The sequence below is a fragment of the Oncorhynchus kisutch genome, linkage group LG3, assembly GCF_002021735.2.
Source record: "Oncorhynchus kisutch isolate 150728-3 linkage group LG3, Okis_V2, whole genome shotgun sequence".
NCBI classification, from domain to species: Eukaryota; Metazoa; Chordata; class Actinopteri; order Salmoniformes; family Salmonidae; genus Oncorhynchus; species Oncorhynchus kisutch.
The window spans coordinates 18623678-18651084 of NC_034176.2; the positions used below are offsets into that span (position 1 = coordinate 18623678).

Consider the following 27407-nt stretch of genomic DNA (forward strand, 5'->3'; position numbering starts at 1 on the left):
CCCACCTCGGCTATTTCTGGACTTTTGAAGTTTATAATCTTCCCACACTCTTTGGCATGAAACACAGACTTTACTCTCTCCTGAAACACATACAGGAAAGTCTTTTTTTTATTCGTTTTTTTTTTAGATAACACATGATTTCTGAGAAATAGGGGGCCGTACTATGATATAATGTAGAGGAACAAACTGTTTGGATGCAAATGAGTGAAGGGGTATTCCATACGCAGGCATTTCCAGCTAGAGGGAGATACTCCTTTGCAAATGGGGAGCGGTTTATTCAGATGGTTATAATAAGCAGTTTGGTTAAGATGAGTTTCATTCACGTAGTATCGGGTATTACTTTGTGTGTGTGTATCACTACAATGGGCAGATGAGGATACCTTTGCCTCTATCCGAAGCCTCCTCCCCTCCACGATCATGGGCTTCTTGGTGAACTCGTCAAACAGATACTGCCACTCACAGGTAAGCTGCCCAAATGTGCCTTTGGTCACGAAAAAGATTCCACTAGCAAGACAAGAGATAGATAGAGCCTCAGAACATTCACAGACAGCCATTACAGTCTACATTTAATACTACAAACTTTAGCCAGCCTCTTACCTTTTGGTGATCATCAAGAAATCTGACTCGTTTACTTTGGCGTGAGCAAAGTATCTGTACTTGGCGAACTGTCCATTCTCAATTTTCTAAAAGAGAGGAATTAGCTTATCAGGTTATTTCAACACAATTCTAGAAAATAGGCACATGTCTTTATCAAATTGGACATTTAAACATACGATATGCTACACTAAATGCTAACTCTACTGCTGATATGATAAGAGAAATTTGGTACCCTTTTCACACTTCGATTAAAATGGCTTTGGGATGTTCACCATTCACATGTTACTGATCTACATACTTCCCCTACGGATCTGACAATGGCTTGCATGCAGGACACATCCTAGGCTCTGTTTGAATACTTGATGGATGCATCCTTCCTTTCTCCATTTCTTGAAGAAATCCCTGATCTAACATGGCTGGATTGGAGAAAGTTGTGCTACAACAGTTGCTTCCACACATAAATGTGTGTTAGATCAGTGATAACTTCAAGGGAAGAAGGAAGGAAGACGGGTGTATTTTTGAAGTATTCAAACAGGGCCATCATCTTTCCACTTGACTTGTGGACCATCTGTCATGTGACCATCTACATACTCCCCTGTGGTACACTGATACTTCTTTATTGAGTCTAACGCATACCTGTTATAAACCGTTTAAACCTTTCATAATTGCATGGTAATGAATGTTGATGAAGTGATAAGAAAAGGTTTGGATGAGAAGACGATGAAATAGATGTTTTAAAATGCACTTTATTCAGTAGGAAGAGCAGCAGTGACGGATATGAGTGAATGACTGAGTGCATAGCAATGACTCTGAAAGAGGGAGGGCCAAAATGCCATGACGGAGGACTGCTGACTGACCATTACATCACTCCAGACCAATACAATATACAGTGGGCTCAAATTACTGACTGGCAATGCATAAACAATATAATTATAGAGAAACTCAAAATACCAACATATAAGAAATACTGTACTTTATTAATGTTTCATTGGAAGACACCCAAATAATTTATTGATTTAATTCAAAACCAATGTCCTCCAAATCCAGGTTTCACAATTAATGGCATCCTTAAAGATGATTGGAAATAATATCTACCAAAATTAAACCAGGAATTACATTCCACTTATTTAAGTTTATCTAAGTCTTAAGAAACTATATTGAGCCATTACATCCCTTTCTGTTTCACTAGGGTATAAAAATGAGGTAACACGCATGCAATATCCCTTTGACATCCAACACCATGAAGAAAACAAAAGAACTGGCAGTTTAAAAGAGACCGATGGTGGTAAACCTTCATTAATCTGGTAATGGCTACAAGAAGATCCACAAACGATTGAATATACTACTACTGAGCACTGTCAGGGCAATTATAATAACATTCTAAATATATGGAACAGTTGAAACCTCACAGGTAGAGGACGCAAATGCATTTTGCCCCCCAGGATTGGGAGGAGGACGGTGAGAGAAGCAACAAAATCCCCAAGAATCACTGTGAAAGAATTGCAGGCCTTGGTAGTGTCTTGGGGTCACCAGGTTTCAAAAAGCACCATCACACGCCACCTCCACAGGCTCTTTGGAAGGGTTGCCAGAAGAAAGCCCTTTCTGACCCAAGACACAGACGCAAGCGCTTGGAGTTTGCCAAACGCCATTTAAATTATGACTGGAAGAAGGTGCTCTGTTCAGATGAGATCAAAATGGAACGTTTTGGTCAGATACAGCATCGGCATATTTGGCGTCAAAACAGAGATGCATACAAGGAGAGGTACCTCATACCCACAGTGAAATATGGTGGTGGGTCAGTAATGTTTTGGGGCTGTTTTAATTCCAGAGGTCCAGGGGCACTGGTTAAGGTTGATGGCATAATGAATTCCACCAAGTATCATGCAATTTTGAGGGCAGTTGATAAATGTAAACCCAAGAATGTGAAAGATCTTGAAAGGATCTGCATAGAGGAATGGTCCAAAATCCCTCCAAATGTGTTCCTTAACCTTGTCAAACATTACAGAAAAAGACTCCATGCTGTTATCCTTACCAGAGGTAGTTGCACTAAGTACTAAATGAGGAGTGCCAATAATTATGGTACCTTGATTTTGGTTAAATTTATTTTGTATTATATAATTGTATGATTTTGGTTGGTTCCATTGAAACATTAATAAAGTACAGTATTTCTCACGTTGGTATTTTTGAGTTTCTCTATAATTATATGGTTTTAAGTATTGTTTGTGCATTGCCAGTCAGGGGTGCCAGTAATTTTGGAACCCACTGTATTTCATATTAACTTAATGAATAATATCTACTTTCCCCCCAAAAATCCTGGCTCTACGACAGCATAACATTCATATTTTTTTTAATCAATTAAATTATTATGATTAAAGATTTCTGACTCCGCCCCCTTACATGATAGGGCAGAAGGTTGGATGACAGATGAAGGGTAAAATAAATAAAATGATGCTTTTACATGACAAAATGCAAGGGGGTCCTGCCCTTGCAATGCTGGGCACAGAGTTAACAAAAAATTAAAAACAGACGAGAATGACAAACAGCCTGGCAGCTGGTTATTCAGGAGGCCTAGTGTTAAAATGTCCTGCTGGAGCAGGCTACACCCCAGTGACCGACACAAACAAACATACAGTACACATTAAAAGCTATGGAAGACCAAAGCGTTAACTAGGACTTAGCAATTACACTCTAGTGATCATCATCATCATCATCACTGCCAGTCCTACTCCAATCAGTGAAGGCCACCCTTTTCTGTAGACATGACAAGAGAGCAGACCAAGCCAATGTCAGGGCAGACAGACAAGCCCGTCGCTAATAATATCCAGCTCTACAAAAACATTTTGTTTCCATTGAAGCAAATTATCACATAATTTCACCACTCAAAACATCAGTACAGCGCAGCTTCAAGAACAACTATGAAAGACCAAAGCATTACCTGTCACACCCTGATCTGTTTCACCTGTCTTTGTACTCGTCTCCACCCCCTCCAGGTGTCGCCCATCTTCTTCATTATCCCCGGTGTATTTATACCTATGTTCTCTGTTTGTCTGTTGCCAGTTCGTCTTGTCAGATCTTACCAGCGTGTTTTCCTGTCTTCCTGCTTTCTCAAGTTCTGTTTCCTAGTCTCCCCGGTTCTGACCTTTCGGCCTGTCCTGACCCCAAGCCTGCCTGCTATTCTGTACCTTATTGACTCTGCCCTGGATTACAGACCTCTGCCTGCCTTTGACCTGTCTTTGCCTGCCCACTTTTTGGGTCCATAAACATCAAAACAACACAACATTATTACAAAACAACACAACATTATTATCTCAATGCCTTAGCTCACGACATCTACAGTTCATAACGGTCCCATTCCATTCCAGCCCTGCAGGCCAAATTGAATTGATTGAATTGAAATCAACCCAAACTCTGGCCATCTACATTGCTGACACATGCCAGATGTTACAAAGCCTGGATAGGCATTTAACATACCAGGTAACCAAAATCACACGTTATACCAATCTGATGCCTGTCGATGACTTGGAATGTAACAATTGGTTGATGCAATGCAACACCTGCGTATCTAGTCAGGCAGGAGGAACTCGAGCTCTGCCATGCTTTGTTCTTACTGCAGGCCTTAATACTGAAATTAGTTTTGGAATACTGACTGTTCAAACAGCAAGTTACTTGTGAACAAATCAGACTGGCGGGAGTGGTGTAGGCTGACTGGCGGTGGTGGTGTAGGCTGACTGGCGGTGGTGGTGTAGGCTGACTGGCGGTGGTGGTGCAGGCTGGCTGACTGGTGTTGGTGGTGCAGGCTGACTGGTGTTGGTGGTGTAGGCTGACTGGCGGTGGTGGTGCAGGGTGACTGGTGTTGGTGGTGCAGGCTGACTGGTGTTGGTGGTGTAGGCTGACTGGCGGTGGTGGTGCAGGCTGACTGGTGTTGGTGGTGCAGGCTGACTGGTGTTGGTGGTGCAGGCTGACTGGTGTTGGTGGTGCAGGCTGACTGGCGGGAGTGGTGTAGGCTGACTGGCGGTGGTGGTGCAGGCTGACTGGCGGTGGTGGTGCAGGCTGACTGGCGGTGGTGGTGCAGGCTGACTGGCGGTGGTGGTGCAGGCTGACTGGCGGTGGTGGTGCAGGCTGACTGGCGGTGGTGGTGCAGGCTGACTGGCGTTGGTGGTCCAGGCTGACTGGCGGTGGTAGTGCAGGCTGACTGGCGGTGGTGGTGCAGGCTGACTGGTGTTGGTGGTGCAGGCTGACTGGTGTTGGTGGTGCAGGCTGACTGGTGTTGGTGGTGCAGGCTGACTGGCGGTGGTGGTGCAGGCTGACTGGCGATGGTGGTGCAGGCTGACTGGCGATGGTGGTGCAGGCTGACTGGCGGTGGTGGTGCAGGCTGACTGGTGTTGGTGGTGCAGGCTGACTGGTGGTGGTGGTGCAGGCTGACTGGTGGTGGTGCTCGTGCTTCCTCTCATGCACACAAGTTTTTGTGTAGCAAGTTAAGGTGCCAACATCGCCTGTCTTGGAAGTTTCCCAATTGCTTTGAATTTTCTAAAATTCAACCGTCAACAAGATATTTCGCTTGTTAGCGCACTCACTAATTTGTTTGTAAACAATTAACAAGCTAACAAAGCTACACCATGTTTTTGTCAAACTGTCAACAGAGTATCTAGCAAGCAACAAGATATGCCAAATAACAGTCAAAAAACCACTTGAGGGCAAATAAATCTGAACTGAACATTCAGACAAGTCACATGGCCAGGAATCAGATTTGTATCTGATTTCAAACCACCTATGAATGTGGTTTGAATCTGATTCCATGTGCTTTTTGTCTGTTCAGACTGCAGGAAAAGATCGGATTAGAGTAGGATATGCCAAAAAATAAGATTTGAGTCACTTCAAACTGCCAGTGAGAACAAGGCCTAACATCATTAAGGCTGGTTTTACACAGGTAGCCCATTCAGATCTTTTGCCAATTATTTCCATATCTGATATTTTCCCTAATACGTAAACAGCAACAAAAACACATGGAATATGATCTTCTGACTTCCGATTTATATCAATTCTTTATGTGGATCTCAATGCTGATATAATTCTGATGCTCCATATGTGACTCTCAAATCAGATATTGTTTTGCTCTGAGATGTTTTTTTTTTGCACATGACCTACCAAAATTGAAAGGAACAGTGAAATGATGCAACACCTATGTATCTAGTCAGGCAGGAGGAACTCGAGCTCTGCCATGCTTTGTTCTTACTGCAGGCCTTAATACTGAAATTAGTTTTGGAATACTGACTGTTCAAACAGCAAGTTACTTGTGAACAAATCAGACTGGCGGGAGTGGTGTAGGCTGACTGGCGGTGGTGGTGTAGGCTGACTGGCGGGAGTGGTGTAGGCTGACTGGCGGTGGTGGTGTAGGCTGACTGGCGGTGGTGGTGTAGGCTGACTGGCGGGAGTGGTGTAGGCTGACTGGCGGTGGTGGTGCAGGCTGACTGGCGGTGGTGGCGCAGGCTGACTGGTGTTGGTGGTGCAGGCTGACTGGTGTTGGTGGTGCAGGCTGACTGGTGTTGGTGGTGTAGGCTGACTGGCGGTGGTGGTCCAGGCTGACTGGCCAAATTGAAAGGAACAGTGAAATGAAAAGAGCATTGCATCTGTGCACTGCTTCAGAGGCTACATCAGTGTGAATGCGCAAATCAGATATGGGTCACAACTTGCGTGTTGACAGATGGAAAAAAAGATTGGATATAAAAATAAAAAAATGAATTGGGTTCTTCGGGTGTAAACACAGCCTATGTCGAACTCCACACACAGAGAGCTACAACAGCCATGCTCTATAGGAGAACTATAGACCAGTTGGGTTAATGCAAATAAATCTGAGATTTAGGATGAAAGAGACAATGAAGATGAAAATCTATCTGGACTTTAAGATGCAATAAGGGGCTGAGAAGTGGAGTGGGAGAGGGAGAGAAAGGGGATGTTTTTATGCGAGGCCACACATTAACATGAACCCTGACACCTGACCTTGTGGCATTGTGTTCATTAGGACACGAATGGAAAAACAATTTGGAACATGAAGGAAGATTAGCGTCTCTTATTGGAGTTCACATAATCCCCCAATTTTAGTTAGTGTTCTTCTATTTGGTGGCTAATATCAGAGAAGTCCTCTGTTTACAGAGGATATAAGGGTTAGTTTATGTTTTAAAGATAATTCCTGTTACCTGTAGCATCTGGCTGCCAATGCCTTCTCTCTCCTTATATGGTCGGATGACCCCGTCCTCGTGAATGAAGCGAGGCGGACGCAGACTCTCCACATCCTGGGACGTCTCAGCTGCCCTCTTGATGCCCTGGAAAGTGCTGCTGGCCATGTCGATGATACCTCCTGTGGGTCTGGCCACAGCCCCCACCAGCCCCTTCCCGACACCCTTAAAGAAGCCTGCCGCACCCTCCTTCTGAGCACCTCTAATGGGCATGGTGACAATCCCTGTGATCCCACTGACGAAGCCCTGAGATGGAGAATGGGAGTGTTACAGACAGGGAGAACAGGTCTGAGAGACTGTTTCTACTGCTCAGCTATACTGGTAAGACTCACAGACAGCTGGATTGTGTTCTGTAGGCACCCGATGGGTGAAGACTGTTGAAATGGAGACTATCTGAACTTGGTCATTAGGAAACACCTAGGCTGTGTTTACACAGGCATACCAATTCTGATATTTTGTCCAATTATTGGCAACAGTTTTGGGGACATGTCCGCAAAGCATATCAAGTTAGAAAATTGTTTGTAAGTTCTGAGAATGGGGCCATTTTAGTCCTACTCTTATAGTTAAAAATAAAAACTATTCATAAACCTTCTTTAAAAATATTTATACAATAATATGTCTCTTAGGCTGTGTTTACAAAGGCAGCACAATTCTAATATTTTGCCCAATTATTGGCAAAAGTGCTGATCTGATTGGTCAAAATAACATTTAGTGGAAAAAGATCAGAATTAGGCTACCTGTGTAAAAGCAACCTTATCTTCAACTTCCCCTACAACGTAGTAGGTTACGTTGTACTACTGCACACATCCCGGTTCTGTTGTGATGATGTTTCTGGGTTTGATTATCGGACACCAGTTAGACCGTACTGGTGTTAGTGTTCTATAGTGGGTCAGACTCACAGAAACCAGTCCTTTGCCTCCACGAGTCAGGCCCTCTCTCAGGCCGCTGGGCTGCTTGTTCATAGCCTCTCGTCTCTTCTGCTGGTATTCCTCATCCATCGTCATGGCAGCCACACCCTTCGCCATGGCACCTGTTATCCTGGAGGCAGCGCCCGCAATGCCTCCTGGGAGAAGGGAAGAGAAGAGAGAAGAGGGGAGTTAGAAGACAAGGGAGAGAAAAGACAGGGGAGAGAGAGGACAGGGGTAGAGAAGACAGGGAGGAGAGAAGACAGGGGAGAGAGAAGACAGGGGAGAGAGAAGACAGGGGAGAGAGAAGATAGGGGAGAGAGAAGACAGGGGAGAGAGAAGACAGGGGAGAGAGAAGACAGGGGGGAGAGAAGACAGGGGAGAGAGAAGACAGGGGAGAGAGAAGACAGGGGAGAGAGAAGACAGGGGAGAGAGAAGACAGGGGAGAGAGAAGACAGGGGAGAGAGAAGACAGGGAAGAGAGAAGACAGGGGGGAGAGAAGACAGGGGGGAGAGAAGACAGGGGAGAGAGAAGACAAGGGAGAGAGAAAGAGATACCCATAAGAGAAGGACAAAGAAGAGAGAACAGAAGAGAGAGAGAGCGCGAGAGAGAAATGTCAGGGGGTAAATATAGTTAAGTAAGTCTGAAGTGGAAGGATGGCAATGAGGGAATTAAGGAGAATCAAGGTGAGCAGAAAAGAGATGAACAAGAACAGCACTTACCCACTGCTCCTCCAACCAGTGCCTTCACCCCCAGTGCCATACCCTCCACAAACTCCTCTGGTCCCTGGATAGCTCCCTTGAGAACCCCAAAACAGAGTTACTCGGATACATACCATCTATACAGATAACTACCGCACTGTGTCAAGTATTACACATTTATAGTGTTTGGCACTATAAGTGATTTAGTTCATGCGTAGTTTGATCTGGCGTGGTTCATACTGGTTGCACTGGGGTCTTACCTGATAGGGCTCATAGAAGAAAGCCTCCACTCCCTCAGACAGACCTCGGATCAGTCCAAAGGGGTTTCCCAGCACGTCCAAGCCCAATACCAGCACATACATCTGCTTTATCGCCTGAGACATGGATGGGTACATGGCTCAGTTGTCTTGTGTATCATAGTAATTACATTACTTGTTGGGGGGGGGATCCTAACTAGAGGAACTAAAAGTTTTCACATAAACCATTAGTTGAAGTGAATGAGTGACTTGCTAGTATTTGGCCATTAGTTCCCAATTGGAGTAGAGTGTGTGTGAGATGTTACCTGCTTCGAGTAGTGTCTGATGACCTCCCATTGTAGTTGCTGGCGAGTGCGAAACTGGAATGTCAGCTCGAAATAGGCCAATCTAGGGAAGTTACAGAAAATGACAGTGGGTCAGACGCTAGTGTAAATGTTTACAAAAAGGGGACATGGTGAAATAAAGCTTTGCCAAAAGCAAATAAATGGCATGAAGTGCTTTTGTAGAGTCTCTGTTTGGTGTGTGTGTGTGTGTGTGTGTGTGTGTATATATATATATATATACAGTGGGGCAAAAAAGTATTTAGTCAGCCACCGATTGTGCAAGTTCTCCCACTTAAAAAGATGAGAGGCCTGTAATTTTTATCATAGGTACACGTCAACTATGACAGACAAAATGAGAAAAAAAATCCAGATGCCATCTATGTTGTGAAGTGCATCAGTCCCTCCTGCAGCAAAGCACCCCCGCAACATGATGCTGCCACCCCCGTGCTTCACGGTTGGGATGGTGTTCTTCGGCTTGCAAGCCTCTACCTTTTTCTTCCAAACATAATGATGGTCATTATGGCCAAACGGTTCTATTTTTGTTTCATCAGACCAGAGGACATTTCTCCAAAAAGTACGATCTTTGTCCCCATGTGCAGTTGCAAACTGTAGTCTGGCTTTTTTATGGCGGTTCTGGAGCAGTGGCTTCTTCCTTGCTGAGCGGCCTTTCAGGTTATGTCAAAATAGGACTAATTTTACTGTGGATATAGATACTTTTGTACCGGTTTCCTCCAGTATCTTCTCAAGGTCTTTTGCTGTTGTTCTGGGATTGATTTGCACTTTTCGCACCAAAGTATGTAATCTGTAGGAGACAGAATGCTTCTCCTTCCTGAGCGATATGACGGCTGCATGGTCCCATGGTGTTTATACTTGCGTACTATTGTTTGTAAAGATGAACGTGGTACCTTCAGGTGTTTGGAAATTGCTCTTGTGGAGGTGATTTCTTTTGATTTTACCATGATGTCAAGCAAAGAGGCACTGAGTTTGAAGGTAGACCTTGAAATACATCCACAGGTACACCTCCAATTGAATCAAATGATGTCAATTTGCCAATCAGAAGCTTCTAAAGCCATGACATAATTTTCTGGAATTTTCCAAGCTGTTTTAAGACACAGTGAATTTAGTTTATGCAAATTTCTGACCCACTGGAATTGTGATATAGTGAATTATAAGTAAAATAATCTGTCTGTAAGCAATTGTTGGAAAAATTACTTGTGTCATGCACAAAGTAGATGTCCTAACCGACTTGCCAAAACTATAGTTTGTTAACAAGAAATTTGTTGAGTGGTTGAAAAACAAGTTTTAATTACTTCAACCTAAGGCTAGTTAAGTGTGCCACTTAGGTTGGAGTCATTAAAACGTGTTTTTCAACCACTCAACAAATTTCTTGTAAACTTCCGACTTCAACTGATATATATATTAGTACCAGTTAAAAGTTTGGACACACCTACTCATTCAAGGGTTTTTCTTTATTTCTACTACTTTCTACATTGTAGAATAATAGATGAAGACATCAAAACTATGAATAACACATATGGAATCATGTAGTAACGAAAAAAGTGTTAAACAAATCAAAATATATTTGAGATTCTTCAAAGTAGCCCCCCTTGCCTTGATGACAGCTTTGCACACTCTTGGCATTTCATCAACCAGCTTCACCTGGAATGCTTTTCCAACAGTCTTGAAGGAGTTCCCACACAGCAGAATGCATTGGTAGCTATGCTGGTTAAGTGTGCCTTGAATTCTAAATAAATCACAGACAGTGTCAACAGCAAAGCATCCCCACACCATCACACCTCCTCCTACGTGCTTCACAGTGGGAACCACACATGCAGAGATCATCCGTTCACCTACTCTGTGTCTCACAAAGACAAGGCAGTTGGAACCAAAAATCTCACATTTTGACTCATCAGACCAAAGGACAGATTTCCACCGGTCTAATGCCCATTGCATGTGTTTCTTGGCCCAAGCAAGTCTCTTCTTCTTATTGGTGTCCTTCAGTATTGGTTTCTTTGCAGCAACTCGACCATGAAGGACTGATTCACACCGTCGCCTCTGAACAGTTGATGTTGAGATGTGTCTTCTACTTGAACTCTGTGAAGCATTTATTTGGGCTGTAATTTCTGAGGCTGGTACAGTAACTCAAATGAACTTATCCTCTGCAGCAGAGGTAACTCTGGGTCTTCCATTCCTGTGGCGGTCCTCATGAGAGCCAGTTTCATCATAACGCTGGATGGTTTTTGCAACTGCACTTGAAGAAACTTTCAAAGTTATTGAAATGTCTTAAAGTAATGATGGACTGTGTTTTGTTTTGCTTATTTGAGCTGTTATATGGACTTGGTATTTTACCAAATAGGACTATCTTCTGTATACCACCCCTACCATGTCACAACACAACTGATTGGCTCAAATGCATTAAGAAGGAAAGAAATTCCACAAATTAACTTATAACAAGGCACACCTGTTAATTGAAATGCATTCCAGGTGACTACCTCATGAAGCTGGTTGAGAGAATGCCAAGTGTGCAAAGCTGTCATCAAGGCAAGGGTGGCTACTTTGAAGAATCTCAAATATATTTTGATTTGTTTAACACTTTTTTCGTTACTACATGATTCCATGTGTTATTTCGTAGTTTTGATGTCTTCACTATTATTCTACAATGTAGAAAAAAGTACAAATATAGAAAAACCCTGGAATGAGTAGGTGTGTCCAAACTTTTGACTGGTACTGTACATGTATATATGTGTGTGTGTGTGTGCGCGTGTGCCATTGTATGTGTCCATACTTGAAGACGACGTCCTGCACGTCAGTGAGGGTTGCTCCGATGCTCTTCAGCAGCAGATTGAGGGATTGGACAGGGATGACCTCAGTCTCCCTCTTCTCCTTATTACCATCCTCTCCTCCAGAACTCAAAGACAAACTCAGGTGCAACTATCAAACAAACACAAACACACCTTGCTATAGCTACATCATCCCATGATAGAATCCCTTGCTATGGTGCATAACTGGCCAATAACAATTCATGACTAGATGGCCTACTGGTCAAGCCATGCTGTCTGGAAAATCTCCTGGCCCTAACGTAATATAGCATACAGGTAGTAAATGCACTGTAATGACACTGAAGCTCACCTTGATGGGAGAGATGTGGAAGTACTCATAGAGACTGATAGGGGACGTGTCAGCGGCTGAGATGTTGTTCAGCTCAGTCTTCAGATACTTAATGTCCTTCTCAAACAACTCCACCTGAACACCACCGAGGGAGAGGAGAGAGATATTGACGAGGAGCGGAAGTGAACCCAGGAACTCAAAAAGAACTTAAATTGCTTTTGTAAACAACAGCTGTTTCGTCACAGTTCTAAACTTAGTCTAGTTGTTTTCATAGTATTCGCAGGTAGGATGGGTCTTACGTCCAGGGACAAATCTATTTTAGAATATTAAAGTTGATAGATTTCCCAAAGAAGCATCGCAGCGGGCTGCATTGCCTGCATGGATAGTAATGTTAGCAGCAGGATGTGGGTACAAGGGTCAATTGTTTATCAAGTTAACTATATATTCTAGGTAATGTCAGCTAAGTACATATAAATAGGATAGACAGACATCTAATATTTGTTATTTTAATGAAACAAACGTTAGCTTGATCTTCTAAAAACAATGTTAGCTACCATGAACTATGACGAATTATAGAAAAATTAAACAAATGTTATATTACCTGAGAATAATGACGCAAGTCCTAGTCTAATTTCTATGTTTTCTAACCTCCGATACAGAGACCTGCAAACTCTGCAGATGAAGGTCACAAAGAGAGTCTCAAGTCCTGGAGAGACTGAAGGGTATATCTCCAACGGGTTATATACATTCGTAGTTTCTCTTGCTCCTAGAGATCTAGCTACTGGGTGTGCAGGTTTCTGTTCCAGCCCAGCCATTCTGCTTATTATTTGTATTAGACACTATTAATAACTATTCAATCATCTCTTGTTTTGGAGTAAGATGAATATCTAAACCCATTAACTGTTTACATAGGCGTTCTTTGAATGATAGGAAATACAGTGTTGATTCCTGAATTTAAGTATAGCATATTTTTTGGTCAGTGAACATTCCCTGTTTGTCTCTTTTATTTGGTTGTCACTCACTCTCATTTTGTTTGATGATATTACAAAGATTTGTAGCTGATGTCCTTGATCATTGGTGTAGGTGTAACAATCCCTGTATATGGCTGACCTAAGATGCAACCCCTCTCTACAACAGCACTTCGTACCCACAAAGCAGCATCCATTATCCTACCAAACCCATGATCTTGGTTAGGCTAGGATAACAGTACTTTAGGTCTCAGGGTGGGTGACAGCACCAGATGATGGCGTGGAGGTAGTGGTGTGGATCAGAAAACCAGTCAGTATCTGGTGAACCCCATTTGCCTGATGCAGCACGACATCTACTTCACATTTCGTTGATCAGGCTGTTGATTTTGGCCTGTGGAATGTTGTCACACTCCTCTTCAATGGCTGTGCAAAGTTGCTGGATACTGGCGGGAACTGGAACAAGCTGCCGTACACATCAATCCAGAGCCTCCCAAACATGCTCAATGGATGACATGTCTGGTGAGTATGCAGGCCATGGAAGAACTGGGACATTTTCAGCTTCCAGGAATTGTGTACAGATTCTTGCGACATGGGGCCGTGCATTATCACGATTAAACATTAGGTGATGTCGGCGGATGAATGGCACGACAATGTGCTTCAGGATCTCATCACAGTATCTCTGTGAATTCAAATTGCCATTGATAAAATGTACTTGTGTTTGTTGTCTGTAGCTGATGCCTGCCCATACCATAACCCCACCGCCACCATGGGGGACTCTGTTCATAACGTTGGCATCAGCAAATCGTTCGCCCACACGCCGCCATACATGCTGTCTGCCATCTGCCCGGTACAGTTGAAACAGGGATTCATCTGTGAAGAGCACACTTCTCCAGCGTGCCAGTGCCCATTGAAGGTGAGCATTTTCCCATTGAAGTCAGTTACAACGCTGAACTGCAGTCAGGTAAAGACCCTGGTGAGGACAACGAGCACGCAGATGAGCTTCCACTAGACGGTTTGTGCAAAAATTATTTGGTTGTGCAAACCCACAGTTTCACCAGCTGTCCGGGTGGCTGGTCTCAGACGATCCCGCAGGTGAAGAACCCAGATGTTGAGGTCCTGGGCTGGCGTAGTTACACGTTGGTCTGCATTTCTGAGGCTGGTTGGCCATACTGCCAAATTCTCTAAAAAGGACGTTGGAGGCAACTTAGGGTAGAGAAATTAACATTAAGTTCTCTGGCAACAGCTCTGGTGGACATCCCTACAGTTAGCATGCCAAATGCACGCTCCCTCAAAACTTGAGACATCTGTAGCATTGTGTTCTGTGACAAAACTGCACCTTTTAGAGTTGCCTTTTATTGTCCCCAGCACAAGGTGCACCTGAGTAATGATAATGTGTAATGATCATGCTGTTTAATCAGCTTCTTGATATGCCACACCTGTCAGGTGGATGGATTATCTTGGCAAAGCAGAAATGCTCACTAAAAGTGATGCAAACAAATTTGTGCAAAACATTTGAGAGAAATACTTTTTGTGCATATGGAAAATGTCTGGGATCTTTTATTTCAGCTCAAGAAACATGGGAGCAAACACTTTACATGTTGCGTTTATATTTTTGTTCAGTGCAGAAAGTGTTCTATAGCAGGTGTCGGCAACCTTTTTTGTGTAGAGTGCCAATTTACAATTTATCCTAAGATTTTTAACGATCTGCGTGCCTGTTATGATTTTCATATGTACATTACAACTAACTGTGTCTGTTGAATATCTACTTGCTCACAAACTGAAGAATTCCATAGCTCGCTAAACAGAGGCACTGTCCAAAATTAAGCACTACGGGCTTAATCTTTGAACACAGATTCTCTTGGTGAATGATACAGTGACATTTAACCACACGGTGGCCAATCTTATCTTCAATCAGCTTTGTGGATCCTTTATGTTTCCCACCATAGCGGAGGCACCGTCAGTTGTAATAGCGAAAATGTTTTTAATAGACACCTCTCTCCTCAAAATTATCTGTGAAGGCTTTTGCTTCATCTTCCCCTTTAGTAGTAGCATGCATGGGTTATAGACAAAGCAGCTCTACACGTCCCGGCTCTGAGGCACAGTATCCTATAGACAAAGCAGCTCCACATGTACCGGATCTGAGTCACAGTATCCTATAGACAAAGCAGCTCCACATGTACCGGCTCTGAGTCACAGTATCTTGCAACAACTGCCAGACGTGGAATGCCATTCACATCCACACTCCATCAAGAGCCACACAGGTGCATCTTTCAACGCTACAGCTTGCTGCTCCTTTACATTTTCAACCATCTCAGTAACGCGCCTTTCAACAGTTCTGGCAGACACAGGCATGGCTTTTATCTTTGAAATGATTGTGTCTTTGTTAGGCAATCCATCAAATAAAGCCTGCAAACTACTGAGGAAAGCCTCCTTGATATATTCCCCATTAGTAAATGTTTTTCCATGTTTAGCAATGTACAGCGCAACTTTGTAGCTCCCCTCTGTAGCTTGATTATTGACTGCATGTAGATTTGTAAACATAACTGCTTGCTTATCATACCTGGACACAGCCCTTTTGATTCCTTCAGCCTTTTCCGCCTCATCCTTCAAGTTTTTCTCCCATCTCGTTTCAAAATGATGGCGTACACTTGATGTCCGACAAACAACAGTTTTACAACAGAGAGCTCAAAGAGCCCGGCCCTTCCATATTCCTTTGTCCAAGAGGGAATAAATGGGTGGACATCTGCCAAACTTTTCTTTGCTGATGTCATTTTGCGCCCTGAACTTCTTTAAATAACAAGTTAGCTCTCATCTTCAGTGCGGTCTTGGTTTTGAATTTGTCAGGAGAGGCGAGGCAGGTCCTCTTGCACTGAACTAATAATATGAAACTCCTGCAAAATCATGAAAGCCCACTGGCTAATCAGGATTGACATACCTTGGGAACTACAACATTGCAGTGAATATCAATGCAATTTCGAAACCAGTGCATGCAATTTCAATCATTTTCTCCAGTTTATATAAAGAATTACTGACCAAAATAAGTGAGATAATAAACGTCAAGGCAAGGCTTAGCACTCCAAGAATAAAAAAGAAAAATAATAAGAAAAAAATATATATACATTTTTTAAATTAGTCTTTTTTTGGGTGGGTGGCTTGCCAAGCCTTAGCGTGCCAAGGCAAATACCCTCGCATGCCAAGGCTGGCACGCATGCCTTTGGTTGCCAACCCCTGATCTGTAGGCTCTTTGCACATGCTAGATCATTGGTTCCAAACTCCAGTCCTCGAGTATGTAGTGGGGATAATGTGTGGAGGTCAACTGAGGGGAAGGTCAGGGTCTTACCATCTGCTCTGATGTCATCACGCTGGCATTCTCCAGGGTGAACAGATCCAAGATGGCGTAGAGGAAACCCAGGTCCAACTTCAAGTCCATCTCCTGGATCAGCACCATGAAATACCTGATGAAGTCAGGGGGTGGAAGATATAGAGACATGCAATGAGAAAGTTGTCAGAAAGACACAGAGAGAACAGAAGAGAGAGAACAGAAGATAGAGAAGACACAGAGAGAGAGATGGAACAGAAAAGAGATGGAACAGAAGGAGAGAGAGAGAGATGGAAGATAGGTGGGAGAAAATGAACTATAGTGATGGACTCACTTGATGCGGGAGATATCTGAGTGTCCGGCTGCCCTGGTAACAATGCTGATGTCGGTCAGAGGTTTGGGTTCTAAAGGACAGTGTGGAGCAGAAACACCCATAGATATGTGTTTATCCAGAGTACTCCACTCTACAAATGTGTATGGTTGCGTTCGCAATGGCCCCCTTTAGAGACCCACTTAGGCCCAGGTAAGTGTGACTGCACACCACCAAAGGACTTGGACAGAGTTTGGTACTGACCTGAGTCCATGGTGACAGACTTTGGTAGTTTTATTGGGTAGAAGACATAGGGAAAGATTGCTCCAGGCAGCTGATTCTGGATCTGTGGAAAAATAAAGGACTCAAACAATGGAACCAAAAAAAAAGGTCAGCATGAAAGGAATGGCATTTAACTGAATTGTTGGCCAAATTACTAAATGGTCAATGTAAAAATCTATGGTATGATAGTCAGGTCGGGTGGGGACCCACCATACAGTTGGATAGAGTGCGCACTTTCCAACTCTCTGGAACCCACCTGTATGCGGTTGATCTGGACACGGTAGGCACTCTGGCGGGCCGATACGCTGTACTCCACCTTCACCCCCGGAAGGAAGTTCCTCCTGATTGGAGCATCACATGGCTTCATCATCCTCATGTCTTGCCTATTTGGCGTCAGAGACACCTGATAACGGAGTTAGCCCACACACACACAGGTTATACTGGAGCTGTGCACAAATTGAGAACCACATCTACCTTTACAAATTGTATCATTTTCAAGGGGCAGGATATCAAGTGGATGGTACATGGTATCAGACACATGGATACTGTACAGTGGCATATCCAGTTGCTGTCTGACCTGGAAGTTGCTCTCCAGGTCTAAGATGGCGTTGTCCACTGATCCACTCTCGGTGTACTCTCTGAAGTGGGTCTCCAGCAGCGCTGCATATTTAAAACTCAGGGGTTTCCAGCGAGACTTCTTCTTTGGCTTGAACTCCCACACCACGTCTGAACTACACACACAGGAAAGCACACTGAACATGCTGCTGTTCTGAAACTGGAACCACCTTTCCACTCACAGTACAATCAACTGTAGTACTATCATACCATAGTGAGTGAGTGTATATACTATGTGAGTGTGTGTATACCTGGTAATGCCAATGAAGGACACCTCCTGGTGGTTGCTGTTGTTGACTAGGGAGACACCCACGTCTTGCAGGGAGAGGATGATCTCCTGTTCAGCCAGCTCGGCCTTCTCACTCTCACACAGCAGCTTGTAGATCCGCCTGTCCTCGGTGAACAGCGCCACCCGCTGGAGGCCCTCGTAGAATGAGATGAGGTACAGCTTACCCTCCTCATTCACGTCCAACCGCAGGTCCTACACACGGATCAAGTGCACATCAGATGCAAAGAAAGCCTCAACAACTTTTTACACTATGCTTATACTACTGTACGTATTTTGTCTGTCTTGTAGAATTTTAAACTGGTTATCATCATGTTTCTTCCCTCAAGTCATCAGACCAGTATAAAAGGGGATAAAAATGCAGTAACACTTTCAACGTTTCTGGTGGACTTACCTAAATCCTTTACTAAGCCTTTTTAGGATCGGAGCCTGAATAATGATCCGATTAAAGTTGTGTGATTACTACACCTTATTAAGCAGCTCTGTTAAACACTAAGCAGGAGATCCTAGTCTGTTTCATATCAGTTCATTTTTTGTGTGATATGTAATATGTATACGTATAGCCTACATATTAGTCTGAGGAGATACTATGGTTGAGCCTCACGCCTGTGTGTCATATTGGTCTGATGTACTCAATACAAAATGTGTATCACACGAATATGAAACACTGGTATAAATAAGAATGAACCATATTATCAATCAAACCGTGTGAGAATGTAACATATCAACACCGCTAGCGCAAATGGTGAATGGTGGTTAGGGTTGGGCAATCAACTTTTGTTCAATCGTGATTCTGTACATATAAAATCACCCGATAGACAATGTTATCGCCACTCTAGAGGTCAGACATTTTTGTATTTAAAAAAATGGTATAATTAAGAAACAAACAGAAAAAATCTGAATAGATCACTAGTGGAAGCTCGCATGCTATTCAGCTTCAGATAAATTACTAAGGAGGTGTTTTTGGTGTATTATAAAATACTAATGAATCATTGTGATCTTGTGAGATATTGATTCAGCTTTGATCTAACTATACTAAACAAGCACCATTGTGATAAGTGATAATCTTCTATTTGTAATAATAATAATAATAAATGATAAGTAGGATTTTTAGGTGTTCTTGTTACATCGGATTTGGCCCATTCAGCACCCCTAAATATGTGGTCATGAATACCGATTCCTCTCGTCCCAAATCCTACTTATCATTTATTATTATTATTATTACAAATAGAAGATTATCACTTATCACAATGGTGCTTGTTTAGTATAGTTAGATCAAAGCTGAATCAATATCTCACAAGATCACAATGATTCATTAATATTTTATAATACACCAAAAACACCTCCTTAGTAATTTATCTGAAGCTGAATAGTTAAAAAAATCCTCAACACAGCAAGCCACTAGGCCGGATATACAGTCTATTCAGAGTGTATTCAGACGCCTGGACTTTTTCCACATTTTGTTATGTTACAGCCTTGTTCTAAAATGGAATGCATTTCAATTAACAGGTGTGCCTTGTTAAAAGTATATTTGTGGAATTTCTTTCCTTCTTAATGTGTTTGAGCCAATCAGTTGTGTTGTGACAAGGTAGGGGTGGTATACAGAAGATGGCCCTATTTGGTAAAAGACCAAGTCCATCAACTGTTCAGAGGAGACTGCGCAATTTTAAAAATGTATTTCATTTCACCTTTATTTAACCAGTTAGGCTAGTTTTGAACATGTTCTCATTTACAACTGCGACCTGACCAAGATAAAGCGTAGCAATTCGACACATAGAACGACACAGATTTACACATGGAATAAACAAAACAAAGTCAATAATACAGTAGAACAAAAGAAAACAAAAAGTCTATATACAGTGAGTGCAAATTAGGTAAGTAAAGGAAATAAATAGGCCATGGTGGCGAAGTAATTACAATATAGCAAATAAACACTGGAATGGTAGATCGGCAGAAGATGAATGTGCAGGTAGAGAGATACTGGGGTGCAAAGGAGCAAAATAAATCAATAAATACCAGTATGGGGATGAGGTAGGTAGATAGATGGGCTGTTAACAGATAGGCTAAGTACAGGTGCAGTGATCTGTAAACTGCTCTGACAGCTGGTGCTTAAAACTAGTGAGGGAGATGTGAGTCTCCAGCTTCAGAGATTTTTGCAATTCGTTCCAGTCAATGGCAGCAGAGAACTGGAAGGAAAGACAACCAAAGGAGGAATTGGCTTTGGGGGTGACCAGTGAGATATACCTGCTGGAGTGCGTGCTACGAGTGGGTGCTGCTATAGTGACCAGTGAGCTGAGATAAGGCGGGGCTTTACCTAGCAGAGACTTGTAGATAACCTGTAGCCAGTGGGTTTGGCGACGAGTATGAAGCGAGGGCTATCCAACGAGAGCGTACAGGTCGCAATGGTAGGTAGCGTATGGTGCTTTGGTGACAAAACAGATGGCACTGTGATAGACTGCATCCAGTTTGTTGAGTAGAGTGTTGGAGGCTATTTTATAGATGACATCACCGAAGTCGAGGATCAGTAGGATGGTCAGTTTTACGAGGGTATGTTTGGCAGCATGAGTGAAGTATGCTTTGTTGCGATATAGGAAGCCGATTCTAGATTTAATTTTGGATTGGAGATTCTTAATGTGAGTCTGGAAGGAGAGTTTACAGTCTAACCAGACACCCAGGTATTTGTAGTTGTCCACGTATTCTAAGTCAGAGCCGTCCAGAGTAGTGATGCTGGACGGGCGAGCAGGTGCGGGCAGCGATCGATAGAAAAGCATGCATTTAGTTTTACTTGCGTTTAAGAGCAGTTGGAGGCCACGGAAGGAGAGTTGTATGGCATTGAAGCTCGTCTGGAGGTTAGTTAACACAGTGTCCAAGGAGGGGCCAGAAGTATACAGAATGGTGTCGTCTGAGTAGAGGTGGATCAGAGGATCACCAGCAACAAGAGCAACAGCATTGATGTATACAGAAAAGAGAGTCGGCCCGAGAATTGAACCCTGTGGCACACCCATAGAGACTGTCAGAGGTCCGGACAACAGGCCCTCTGATTTGACACACTGAACTCTATCAGAGAAGTAGTTGGTAAACCAGGCGAGGCAATCAGTTGAGAAACCAAGGCTGTCGAGTCTGCCAATAAGAATGTTGTGATTGACAGAGTCGAAAGCCTTGGCCAGGTCGATGAATACGGCTGCACAGTAATGTCTCTTATCGATGGCGGTTATGATGTCGTTTAGAACCTCGAACGTGGCTGAGGTGCACCCCATGACCAGCTCTGAAATCAGATTGCATAGCGGAGAAGGTATGGTGGGATTCGAATTGGTCAGTATGTTTGTTAACTTGGCTTTCAAAGACCTTAGAAAGACAGAGTAGGATAGATATAGGTCTGTAGCAGTTTGGGTCTAGAGTGTCATCCCCTTTGAAGAGGGGGATGACCGCGGCAGCTTTCCAATCTTTGGGAATCTCAGACAATACGAAAGAGAGGTTGAACAGGCTAGTAATAGGGGTTGCAACAATTTCGGCAGATCATTTTAGAAAGAGAGGGTCCAGATTGTCTTAGCCAGGCTGATTTGTAGGGGTCCAGATTTTGCAACTCTTTCAGAACATCGGCTATCTGGATTTGGGTAAAGGAGAAATGGTGGGGGCTTTGGCGCGTTGCTGTGGAGGGTGCCGGGCAGTTGACCGGGGTAGGGGTAGCCATGTGGAAAGCATGGCCAGCCGTAGAGAAATGCTTATTGAAAAGAGCAGTGGGCAGCTGGGAGGAGGTGCTCTTATTCTCCATGGACTTTACAGTGTCCCAGAACTTTTTTGAGTTAGTACTACAGGATGCAGATTTCTGTTTGAAAAAGCTTGCCTTAGCTTTTCTAACTGCCTGTGTATATTTGTTCCTAACTTCCCTGAAAAGTAGGAGGTGGAACAACATGGTTGGTTAAGGCATATTGAGCAGGGCTAGAGGCTCTACAGTGAAATAAGACAGTAATCACTAACCAGGACAGTAATGGACAAGGCGTATTGATATTAGAGAGGCATGCGTAGCCAAGTGAACATATGGGTCCAGTGAGTGGTTGGGCTGGCTGGGGACACGGCGATTCAGACAGTTAGCAGGCTAACAAGCTAACAGTTAGTAGGCCGGAGCTAAACAAGCTAGCAGCTAGTAGACCAGGGCAAGCTAGCAGTTAGCAGGCCGGGTTAGCAAGCAAGCGTCAAATCAGGCCTTCATGGTCGATTTGCTACAAAGAAACCACGACAAAAGGACACCAATAAGATGAGACTTGCCGGTGGAAATCTGTCCATTGGTCTGATTAGTCCAAATTTGAGATTTTTGGTTCCAACCACCATGTCTCTGTAAGACGCAGAATAGGTGAACGAATGATCTCTGCGTTTGTGGTTCCCACCGTGAAGCATGAAGGAGGAGGTGTGATGGTGTGTGGCTGCTTTGCTGGTGACACGGTCTATGATTGATTTAGTATTCAAGGCACACTTAACCAGCACGGCTACCACAGCATTCTGCAGCGGTACGCCATCCCATCTGGTTTGCACTTAGTGGGACTATCATTTGTTTTTCCACAGGACAATGACCCAAAACACTCCTCCAGGCTGTGTAAGGGCTATTTGACCAAGAAGGAGAGTGGTGGAGTGCTGCATCAGATGGCCTGGCCTCCACAATCACCCGACCTCAACCCAATTGAGATGGTTTGGGATGAGTTAGACCGCAGAGTGAAGGAAACGCAGCCAACAAGTGCTCAGCTTATGTGGGAAGTCCTTCAAGACTGTTGGAAAAGCATTCCTTATGAAGGAGGTTGAGAGAATTCCAAGAACAAGATGAGTTTCAGAAGGAGGTTATTTGTTTCTGGACATTTTGAGCCTGTAATCGAACACACAAATGCTGATGCTCCAGATACTCAACTAGTCTAAAGAAGGCCAGAACCCTTCTTTTTACGCTTCTGCTACTCTCTGTTCATCATATATGCATTGTCACTTTAACGATACCTACATGTATATACTACCTCAATAAGCCTGACTAACAGGTGTCTGTATATAGCCTTGCTACTCTTTTTTTTATTTTCTTTTTTTACACACCATTAGTTAGAGCCTGTAAGTAAGCATTTCACTGTAAGGTCTACCTACACCTGTTGTATTCGGCGCACGTGACAAAAACTTTGATTTGATTCGAGTTTTATTGCTTCTTTAATCAGGACAACAGTTTTCAGCTGTCCTAACATAATTGCAAAATGGTTTTCTAATGATCAATTAGCCTTTTAAAATAATAAACTTGGATTAGCTGACACAACGTCCCATTGGAACACAGGACTGATGGTTGCTGATAATGGGCCTCTGTACGCCTATGTAGATATTCCATAAAATATCAGCCGTTTCCAGCTATAGTCATTTCAATAGTCATTTACAACATTAACAATGTCTACACTGTATTTCTGATCAATTTGATGTTATTTTAATGGACAAAAAATGTGATTTTCTTTAAAAAACGAGGACATTTCTAAGTGACCCCAAACTTTTGAACGTTAGTATATATATACAGTTGGAGTCGGAAGTTTACATACACCATAGTCATATACATTTCTACTCAGTTTTTCACAATTCCTGACATTTAATCCTAGTAGAAATTCCCTGTCTTTGGTCAGTTAGGATCACCACTTTATTTTAAGAATGTGAAATGTCTTCCTAATAGTAGAGAGAGCGATTTATTTCAGCTTTTATTTCTTTCATCACATTCCCAGTGGGTCAGAAGTTTACATACACTCAATTAGTATTTGGTAGCATTGCCTTTAAATTGTTTAACTTTGGTCAAACGTTTCGGGTAGCCTTCCACAATAAGTTGGGTAAATTTTGGCCCATTCCTCCTGACAGAGCTGGTGTAACTGTGTCAGGTTTGTAGGCCTCCTTGCTCGCACAAGCTTTTTCAATTCTGCCAACAAATTTTCTATAGAATTGAGGTCAGGGCTTTGTGATGGCCACTCCAATACCTTGACTTTGTTGTCCTCAAGCCATTTTGCCACAACTTTGGAAGTATGCTTGGGGTCATTGTCCATTTGGAAGACCCATTTGCGACCAAGCTTTCACTTCCTGACTGATGTCTTGATGTTGCTTCAATATATTCACATAATTTTCTTCCCTCATGATGCCATCTATTTTGTGAAGTGCACCAGTCCCTCCTGCAGCAAAGCCCCCCCACAACTTGCTGCCACCCCTGTGCTTCACGGTTGGGATGGTGTTCTTCTGCTTGACGATGGTCATTATGGCCAAACGGTTCTGTTTTTGTTTCATCAGACCAGAGGACATTTCTCCAAAAAGTACAATATTTGTCCCCATGTGCAGTTGCAAACAGTAGTCTGGCTTTTTTATGGCAGTTTTGGAGCAGTGGCTTCTTCCTTGCTGAGCGGCCTTTCAGGTAAGTCGATATAGGACTCGTTTTTACTGTGGATATAGATACTTTTGTACCTGTTTCCTCCAGCCTCTACTCAAGGTATTTTGCTGTTGTTCTGGGATTGATTTGCACTTTGCGCACCAAAGTACATTAATCTCTAGGAAAAAGATTGCGTCTCCTTCCTGAGCGGTATGACGGCTGCGTGGTCCCATGGTGTTTATACTTGCGTACTATTGTTTGTAAAGATGAACGTGGTACCTTCAGGTGTTTGGAAATTGCTCCCAAGGATGAACCAGACTTGTGGAGGTCTACACTTTTTTTTCTGAGGTCTTGGCTGACTTCTTTTGATTTTCCCATGGTGTCAAGCAAAGTTTGAAGGTAGGCCTTGAAATACATCCACCTCCAATTAACTCAAATTATGTCAATTAGCCTATCAGAAGCTTCTAAAGCCAAGACATAATTTTCTGGAGTCTTCCATGCAGTTTAAAGGCACAGTCAACTTAGTGTATGTAAACTTCAGACCCACTGGAATTGTGATACAGTGAATTATAAGTGAAATAATCTGTCTGAAAACAATTGCTGGAAAAATAACTTGTCATGCACAAAGTAGATGTCTTAACTGACTTGCCAAAACTATATTTTGTTAAGAAGAGATTTGTGGAGTGGTTGAAAAACAAGTTTTAATGACTCCAACCTAAGTGTATGTAAACTTCTGACTTCAACTGTATGTATATATATATATATATATATATATATATATATATATATATATATATATATATATATATATATATATATATATATATATATATATTTAGTTTTTGAGACAATATGTGTGGGCAGACGATGCAATTGGAGGAACCATTTTATGCATATTCCATAATGATATTCAGTACAAACTTTGATTGAGAAATTATGTTGTCATATATATTTTTTAAAGAGCTCCCTCCCCTAACACAATTGTACTACACCACGCATTAAATTGTATGTCTAGATTGAAAGAAATAGTAGCAAAAGGTGAAGTTTTACTTTCGTTGCACACATAGACAAAAATGTTGGGATTACATAATGACAAAAGTTTGACTTCAGAATGTATTACTCAGCAGTGATGCTGTCGGTCTGAACGGAGCGCAAGACCTAAGCTACTATGCGTTGTAGGTAGGTTGCACATTGCTCGAATAATATGGAAATAGGCCTAGGCCAACCATCAATTATTTTATTTTGCTCAGCTCTAAAGTTTTCTTTTGACTTCTCAGTCGTTTCCATTTGGGTATTGTTTGACTTCTCAGTCGTTTCCATTTGGGTATTGTTTGACTTCTCAGTCGTTTCCATTTGGGTATTGTTTGACTTCTCAGTCGTTTCCATTTGGGTATTGTTTGACTTCTCAGTCGTTTCCATTTGGGTATTGTTTGACTTCTCAGTCGTTTCCATTTGGGTATTGTTTGACTTCTCAGTCGTTTCCATTTGGGTATTGTTTGACTTCTCAGTCGTTTCCATTTGGGTATTGTTTGACTTCTCAGTCGTTTCCATTTGGGTATTGTTTGACTTCTCATTCGTTTCCATTTGGGTATTGTTTGACTTCTCATTCGTTTCCATTTGGGTATTGTTTGACTTCTCATTCGTTTCCATTTGGGTATTGTTTGACTTCTCAGTCGTTTCCATTTGGGTATTGTTTGACTTCTTATTCGTTTCCATTTGGGTATTGTTTGACTTCTCATTCGTTTCCATTTGGGTATTGCTTGACTTCTCAGTCGTTTCCATTTGGGTATTGTTTGACTTCTCATTCGTTTCCATTTGGGTATTGTTTGACTTCTCAGTCGTTTCCATTTGGGTATTGTTTGACTTCTCAGTTGTTTCCATTTTGGTATTGTTCGGTCAATTTCACTTACTGTGGCCTGAAATATTTGTCATTCAAAATAAAACTATGATTGAGAATAGCCAAGCTATAGACTACGACTTTCATTCCCATTTGAAAGCTGCAACTTCAGGACAAACACATTATTATAATATTTGGGAAACACACTTCATAACTTGTCATTTATGATATTTCAGTTAGTTGGATTAGTCTAGGCTTTTGGCCATTTGGTTCACAATGGCAATGAGGCATTTTATTTCTGTCATGCATGCTTCATTTCATTCTTATACTAGCCTACAAGCTTTGCTCAAATGTAGGAACCCTTTTCTTAGGGTATTGTTTGTTTGTTCTATCAATGTCATTATTACCGTACCATGTTTTTAGCTTATTCAAATACAATTAAAAACTTTCTGAGCCTACTAGAACTGTTCAATTCATTTATTGTTTAGTCATGAAATAGCGCAGTGGGAGAAATCCAGGATGCATAAAACTGAGAAGCTTAATAGGTCAAGTCATATCCAAAGAGAGAGAAAAAAATAGCTTGCGGGATTGTGTACCCACATGTTCATACCACCCCAACACCGTATTGCAAGCAAAACCTTTTAGCAGCTCCCCTCTTGACAGAGAGTATATTTCATGCAATTCTACACATTTTGATAATGGGGCGTAGAGAACATGTTGCAGTTTTAAAGCAATGTTGCAATTCTACACATTTTGCTTTGGGGTGGAGAGAAGTTTTTAATATGATATCTGAGTGAGACTGACTAACAAAATCAATGGGGGCTCCCCGGACAGTAATTTGAGTGACCATCAATGACTGACACACTGTAAGAGAAAATCTGCTGATGCACAACCAAATTTCAAAATTGCACCTTGTGTATTCTAATATTCTATGTTGATCCGAGGGCTTTCAAAAGTGGCCGTCAGTTGCCCATCCTCTGTCACATCATGATGTCATCACCATCGACGATGGCTGCTAATCATCCCCGATAGACCGTGATATGGTAATATACCCAACCCTAGTAGAAGTGAATAGAAAGCTGTGTTACGGTACCTCTTCACTCTTCAGCTCGCCACTGTAGCTACCACACTGCCAGGCCAGGGAGCGTGACCCGGTGGGCTCAGCCCAGGTATAGTACACCGCCTTCCCCGGGCTCAGCTTGTCCTTCTCCTTCTGACTGCTACTTGTGCACACACGCACGCACACACACACGTAACGGGAAAGAGTTAGAAAGCACACACACAAGACCACGCAAACCCCACCACTAGGAA

General features: G+C 42.7%; 1 protein-coding gene across 7 annotated transcripts in view; it reads right to left on the reverse strand.

The window, feature by feature from the left end:
• Nucleotides 1-27407, reverse strand: part of LOC109876601 (vacuolar protein sorting-associated protein 13A) — a 73721-nt gene that overhangs the window by 4230 nt on the left and 42084 nt on the right. For 4 of the 7 annotated variants that reach the window (XR_004208225.1, XR_004208224.1, XR_004208226.1 and 1 more), the window contains 16 exons: nucleotides 27190-27316; nucleotides 17870-18099; nucleotides 17581-17734; nucleotides 17260-17406; nucleotides 16986-17067; nucleotides 16746-16815; nucleotides 16433-16547; nucleotides 12146-12259; nucleotides 11802-11947; nucleotides 8999-9080; nucleotides 8697-8810; nucleotides 8458-8533; nucleotides 7730-7893; nucleotides 6792-7076; nucleotides 598-683; nucleotides 6-504 (listed from right to left, as the gene is read on the reverse strand). Coding sequence is in view for 3 of the 7 variants with exons in the window: in XM_020469007.2 (XP_020324596.2) it covers nucleotides 6-80; nucleotides 381-504; nucleotides 598-683; nucleotides 6792-7076; nucleotides 7730-7893; nucleotides 8458-8533; nucleotides 8697-8810; nucleotides 8999-9080; nucleotides 11802-11947; nucleotides 12146-12259; nucleotides 16433-16547; nucleotides 16746-16815; nucleotides 16986-17067; nucleotides 17260-17406; nucleotides 17581-17734; nucleotides 17870-18099; nucleotides 27190-27316 (2191 nt within the window). In the remaining 4 variants the exon portion in view is untranslated. The remainder of the gene's footprint in view (nucleotides 1-5; nucleotides 505-597; nucleotides 684-6791; nucleotides 7077-7729; nucleotides 7894-8457; nucleotides 8534-8696; nucleotides 8811-8998; nucleotides 9081-11801; nucleotides 11948-12145; nucleotides 12260-16432; nucleotides 16548-16745; nucleotides 16816-16985; nucleotides 17068-17259; nucleotides 17407-17580; nucleotides 17735-17869; nucleotides 18100-27189; nucleotides 27317-27407) is intronic. The other 3 variants (XM_020469007.2, XM_031818317.1, XM_031818324.1) reach the window with 1 other exon arrangement.